At 54.1% G+C, this 6104-nt stretch overlaps 1 protein-coding gene across 4 annotated transcripts in view; it reads right to left on the bottom strand.

Annotated features, from left to right (window-relative positions):
* Positions 1–219: 219 nt before the first annotated feature.
* Positions 220–6104, bottom strand: part of CTNNA1 (catenin alpha 1) — a 185544-nt gene continuing 179659 nt past the window's right edge. For all 4 annotated transcript variants that reach the window (XM_025432739.3, XM_049091833.1, XM_035696639.2 and 1 more), the window contains exons 14-18: positions 4122–4232; positions 2949–3130; positions 2735–2840; positions 1849–1983; positions 220–1291 (exon numbers count right to left, since the gene is read on the bottom strand). In XM_025432739.3, the coding sequence (XP_025288524.1) occupies positions 1004–1291; positions 1849–1983; positions 2735–2840; positions 2949–3130; positions 4122–4232 (822 nt within the window). In that variant the 3' untranslated portion in view covers positions 220–1003. The remainder of the gene's footprint in view (positions 1292–1848; positions 1984–2734; positions 2841–2948; positions 3131–4121; positions 4233–6104) is intronic.

Below are 6104 nucleotides of genomic sequence, written 5' to 3'. Positions count from 1 at the left end.
GGCGTTTCCAAAGAGGGCGAGGCCACAGGCCCGGGGGCTCCGAGGACGTGCAGCCATCTGCCTGGAGCCACAGGTGAGTGGTGCCAGCACCGCTGTCCTGGGGCAGACATACCAGAGGCCCAGGGCCCTGCAGACGCTGTAGGCAGGTCCAGGAAACGTTTGCTGTATGTAGAACCTGCCTCCACTGGAAGGCAAAGAAAACAATATTGCCTCTCAGACTTGGTTTCATAGTGGACTTTATTGGGGAAAGTTAGTGTAAAAAACATTCAAATTCATAAAATTTAAATAAGACAGTAAAATTATACCTTATAGCTATAGCCATCGCTGTCGTAATCAAAAATCAGGTAAAGTCTAAGTTACCGCCTAAGCAAACACTATTTTGTGAGGCTGGTGTTGCGAAGCCCGAGGCAGGAAACACTGCGATTATTAGAAGTGAGCCCAGTGATGAATTTACATTTGAAGCTGAGGAAAGGGAAGAAGCATGTTACGATCAGGGCATCACAACATTCTAGTCTGAAAAAAGCAACTTTATTAGGGTCATAAGGAGAGTAATCAGTTTTCCTGGTGATGCGTCACGTCTTACTGAGCTCCATGTGGTCTGTCCCTCCAAGCCCTTCCTTCTAAGGCACCCGGCTGGCTCCCCTTGGAACTCCTGCAGTCACCTGGCCCCAGTGGCCCCCCACCCATCGTGCACACTGAGACCTTGGTCAAGAGTGTCCCCTACCAGGTAATGTGGGTTTCTCTTTGGTTATGGAATTTTTCTTTAATTTTTACTTAAGCTTAAAAAAAATATAGTTAGAAATGTGCTCCTGAATTCCAAAAGTATTTTTGACTAATTTAAACACAAGTATATCCTGGCCAAATGCCCCACCGGGCCAGGTTTAAAATCTGTCCATGTCCCCATGGAATCTAACACGGTGTTGTGTTGAGCAGATACATCAGTGAGGAGCAGGGCCTGATCTCAGGAGCCCTGGGGTGGAGGCGGCGGGCGGGCGCGGTGGCCCTAGATGCTGTCCATGGCTTTGAACTCGCTCAGGGCCTGCACCGGGTTCACATGCTTCTTCTGTGACGCCCGTTTGATCTTGGTCTGTGTCTCATCCTGCTTCTCCCTCTTCACCAAGGGCTTCTTCTCGGGGGCCTTCATCTTCCAGGACACAGCCGGTAGGTTGAGGGAAGCCATGCCCTGAGATTTCTGGTATTTGGTAGAGGCCACGTAGGATGCCTTCACGGTCTGCACCACTGCATTCATCAGGTTCTTGGCGGCCTGGATCAGGGACATGGCGCTGTCCACCTGCGAGGGACAGACAGGGCAGTGAGGAAGGCGCGGGGCCCGTGGCCGCGGTCCTGGTCAGCTCTCCCCACAGCCCCTGTTCTTATCCGGGAAAACGGGATACACCTGGTCCAGATATTTAGGAGGGTGCAGCACCCAAGCAACGTAAGGCGCCATTACCTTGCCTCCCCTCCCTCCAGAGTCTACTTGCTCTTAAAACCTGGAGAAAGGTCTGTCTCTGAGTGACGGAGGTGCATTGGCGAGGGGGATCCTACACAGAAAGTAGTTGTTTGGAAGGAAACCCCTGCAGGGCCCAGTGGAACCCAGAGCCAGTGTGAGAGAACAGAACCACGTGAGTGCTCTGGGGGCCCAGCTATGTTATCTTTGTAATTTCTGAACAGGTTCAAGTCCCCTTTGAGGGAAGGACAACAGAGAAATGAGAATACTTCCTCCCAGCGAGAGGACCCTTGGGGTCTCTCCACAGCACACGTCCCTGACATCAGGGTAGGCAGGATGTCTACGCAGCAGAGATGCGAGCACACGCCCGCCAGGCACCCATGCTCGTGGCTCAAACTTACCCCAGAGACGACGAGCTCCCCACCCAGGTTCTGCACCTCGGCCTTGACCTTGCTGCAGATGTTGAGCTGGTGGCAGTAGAGTGCGATGCGCTGCAGATAGGCCAGCAGGTCCTGCTTGCAGGCGGAGTCCGGGCACTGCCAGGAGAGCAGCAGGGATCAGCACACACCCCAGGCCCAAGGTTCCCCCACCCTGGGCAGGGCTCTCCCTGCCGGAGCAAAGCACAAGTGCTCTGGACTCCAGGGTGACCTCCCTCAAGTGTATCCACTGCCGCCCTGTGAGGCACTTCATGCACCGAGTGTAGGAGGCCGGGAGAGCGGCCTGGAGTCCAGAGGCTAGGAAAGAGCTGCGGGCCTGGGGGGACCACGTGTTAGGTGATCATCTACCCAGACCGTGCTGGCAGCTGAGGCAGCACGGAGCAGGGGACAGGAGTGGCTATCGAGGCACGGTCTGTGGGGAGCTGGGCCGAGCTGGTGATGGAAGCGGGGAGAAGACTGGGTGGTGTCAAGATAAACACGGCAGCAGACGTGCCTGCTCCTGGACTGCAGAGAGCAGAGCCAAGAGTGGCTTCTACCCCTTGGGACCGATTAGTTCAGTATGTGAGGATGTGCAGGAAACAGGGAGACAACAATGCTGCAGCCCCCAGGAGGATGGCAGGATACACACACCTGCCCCATAGACATGCTCTCAACGTACGCTGGGCTGGGCTCCTAAGACTTGTCAAAGAGGAATTCAGAAATCCTCACACATCGATGTGGGTACCAACCCAGCAGGGTGATAAGCCAAGCACATGTCTGGAGATGAGAGGAGCGCCATGCCCCAAGGAAAACAGGACGACGGTCAGCACCTTGGGATGCACCTGGCAGCCCTGCAGCGACCCCCACTCACGTGGTCTGCGATGGTCCGGCCGAGCTTGTCCATCCTGGATCCTGCCTCCGCAATCTTCTTGGCGGCGCTGATCACATCGGACGTGTTCTTGAGTGGTCCTTTCCCTCTGACAAAAGAGAGCAAAGATCACTGTGTGTGGCTGACGGTGAAGGGGAAGAAGGGGGCCGGCCGTGGAGCACAGGGTGGGCCGGCACCCAGGGGCGGCGCAGCTCACCGGGTGAAGTCCGTCATTTCCATCATGATCATGCACATCTGCTTGGCCAGCACGATGATGTCATTGCCGCTGTCATCCCACTTGGACACCTCAGCATCCAGCTTGCTTTTTTCTTCCTGGAAGCTGGCCACCTGTTCGGCAATCTTTGCTTTTTGCTCCTGGGGAAGCTGAGCCATGATCGCCTGAAACCCGAAGCACAAAGAGCTCTTAGGTGAGGAGAGTATGAAGCCCTCACAGCACATCAGCTGATGCAACCTGTGGCAGAGGTGGGATGATCTTTAATGGGCTTCATTTTGCCTAAAGGTCCATTTCTCCTCACTTTGAGCACAAGTTCACAGCAGCCTGAATTTCCAACCCATTTTCAAAAACAAGTTTCCACGTGGAGGAGAACACAGTGCGAGGGACAGAGAACAAATATGGAGGCTTCCAGATCAGGCCTGTACAGGGACGGAAGCCGCTTAATACCCTGTGAGTTCGTCTGCCTGCTGCTGTGGGGGATAGGACACGATCCCAGGGGTGGTGCATGGGCCCCTCTCTGGTGGGCCCCACCTTAGCTCCCTGACATGGCACCTCTGAACCCTCTCACAGCGCCCACCCCAAGGCCCACAGACTCCAGGCCGTGAGCCCCCTGCCACAGCTTCCCCAAGTGCTCGTGATGGAGAGGGGCCCAAAGCAAGGCTGCATTTGCTGTTCAAAATGATTTCTGAGGACTGGAAAAGGCTCCATGGAAATATTTCTTGGCATGCTCCCAAAAACATAAATGCTATTGATTGAAGATTTAATGACTCAAATGAATGCAATGGCTCTGAATGATTTTCTTGAATGTACCACTGTTATTTTTTTTTAACCCATGAATAATTAAATAGCTCATACCATGCTATCACTGAGATGGGCAAAGATAGCCATCTTTTTTGAATGTCACAATCCTTTTAACAAACATGGCATTGACCCGCCACTGGGCTCTCCTGACGCAGGGCCCTGTCATCAGCCAACGCCCCCAGGGCACAGCTGAGGCCGAGGGCCTGCTCCTGCTCCCGCCCTGCTCCTGGCTGCCATGTGCCACCCCCTGGGGTGAGCTCTATCCCGGTGCCAGGGAGACAAAGTGGGAACGCTGTGATCGATCCCAGAAAAGAAAAAGCCAAGCTCCTGGAGGCACAGGGACATGTTCCTTACCCGGGCGCTCTGACCAGCTATCAGCTGGTCATCTTCTGTCTGGACACTCGTCCGACTTCTGACATCGAAGTCTTCTGTCTCAAAGTCAGAGTCATCCAGTTCCTCGGGAGTCTGCCAGCAATATGGAGAGCACGAATCAGAAACACCCTAGGCCCTTGAGTCCAAAGTACAAACACCCAGAACTCTGGGTCTTCACATGAGCCATGTTCCAAGCAGCTGGGGCCAATCAGGTTAACATCAGCCATGATTCACTCGAGACCCGCCTCACTGACACACACGTGAGGCGTCCCAGGCTAGGCCCCCATCAGGACTTCCCAGAGGCTCGAGGAGCTTCAGCTTCTACGAGGGTCAGGACTCACCTGCACCCTACACAAAAGTGAGGCTCATCCTGGTGGGAAACGTACTGTATTGAAAAGACATTTTATCCAACATTAAGCAGATTCTTAGAACCTTCCCATGTGATGGCAAGAAGAAAATGAATGAAGGAAGTAATATTAGGCTTTCCCTTAGGACAATGCTTTGAAGAGAAGAAATAGGCAATGGATTTTCATGGACTTTTTTCTGCTTTACTTTTATCAATGTGAAAAGAACGTGGCAGGTAAGGTCTGAGTATGTCTCCAAGGTCCCGTTTCCAGTTCTAGCTCTCTAGCTTTAATTATGAAATAAAAATTCTTATTTCAAAAAAAAAAAATTCTTATTTCATACAACTTCCAGCCTCTCATGATTAGTGGCTGACTTGAAACCTGACGTTGTCTCCTGGAAGTTACTAGTAATGGGCAGTGGGCGGAACAGCTGGGGTTGGCTACTGGCCTGGCGGACCGGCCTGTGACAGAAGGGCAATGAGGCACATCCCCTATCTGTACCAGGATCTAATCCAAGGCGGGGCCCCAGGGCTTGCTGCAGGGCTCCCGTGAGAGGATGTGTGAGGAACATCTGGGCTGCCCAAGACTAAGCTTGTCTCTCAGTGACGTGAGGTAAGGACAGGGGGTCACGCCAGGCACCAGCAAGCCCTGGGGACACGTGAGTGCAAGACCCGGAGTCTCTCTGACTTGGCGGCCACACACGACCCCACCGCTGGCCACTTTGGATCCCAGATCCCTGGTCACAGATACCTGCAGAGGGGCTTTCCCAGAGACATGCTGTCTTGTGAGAACCTGCTCTTGTGCCAGCCCTGCTGGCCCCGTCAGAGACCCAAGAACTATTCTTGCCAAGAGACCAGGTACCTCCTGTTCCTTCCTTTCTGCTGAGCATCTGTGTACCAGGGACCATACTGGGCCCTGGAGGTGCAGCACCACTACTCCACTGTCGGGCCCTGTGTTGCCCACACCACAGCTCACTAGAACCACCAGCACCTCTGTTCTTCAGAGAAGATGAGGAGAGTCCAGGAGGGGCCGGGGCTCCAGAGTCTGCAAGCATGTCCCCTCGTTGTATACGCAGTGTCTGCCCGCCCAACCCCCCAAGATGTCAACCTCAGCACCAGTGACTCCTCTTTATCTTAAGGTCCCTTTTATTCCATTTCTAAGTGTCTAAGAAAAGGCTCTGGAGAAACAGGGCTGCGTCCATTACCAGCGATGGCATGCCCAGGGACCCCTTCATGGCACTGGGACAGGGCGGCCCATGTGACCAATCATTCTACCAAGCCAGCTTGCTTCTCAGGTACAAGTACAAAGAGATGGAGAAAGCAGAGCAATTTCCTGCCCCCGTGCAGCCAGGGAACCTGGGGCCTACAGGACAGCTGGCACCAACCAGGGCATGCACACTTCTCCTTCTGCCTCACCCGGGGGGCCCCGGCCCTCTTGCCCACACGTTTCTACGCTGCAGATGAAGTGGGTCCAGCCTCATGCAGCTGCCTTAGAAACGGCCCCTGTTTCCAGCTGATGAGCTGGGAGGATAAAAAGTGGGACAGGATCCCTGCCCACCCTGAGAGGTCTGTCTAGTAAACCGGGAAAGTGTAAACAACGTCTCCTGACCCCACCAGCCAGG

The sequence above is a fragment of the Canis lupus genome, chromosome 11 (assembly GCF_003254725.2).
Source record: "Canis lupus dingo isolate Sandy chromosome 11, ASM325472v2, whole genome shotgun sequence".
NCBI lineage: Eukaryota > Metazoa > Chordata > Mammalia > Carnivora > Canidae > Canis > Canis lupus.
Note: the sequence above shows the minus strand (reverse complement) of the source record. Positions and strands in the feature narration are given on the sequence as shown.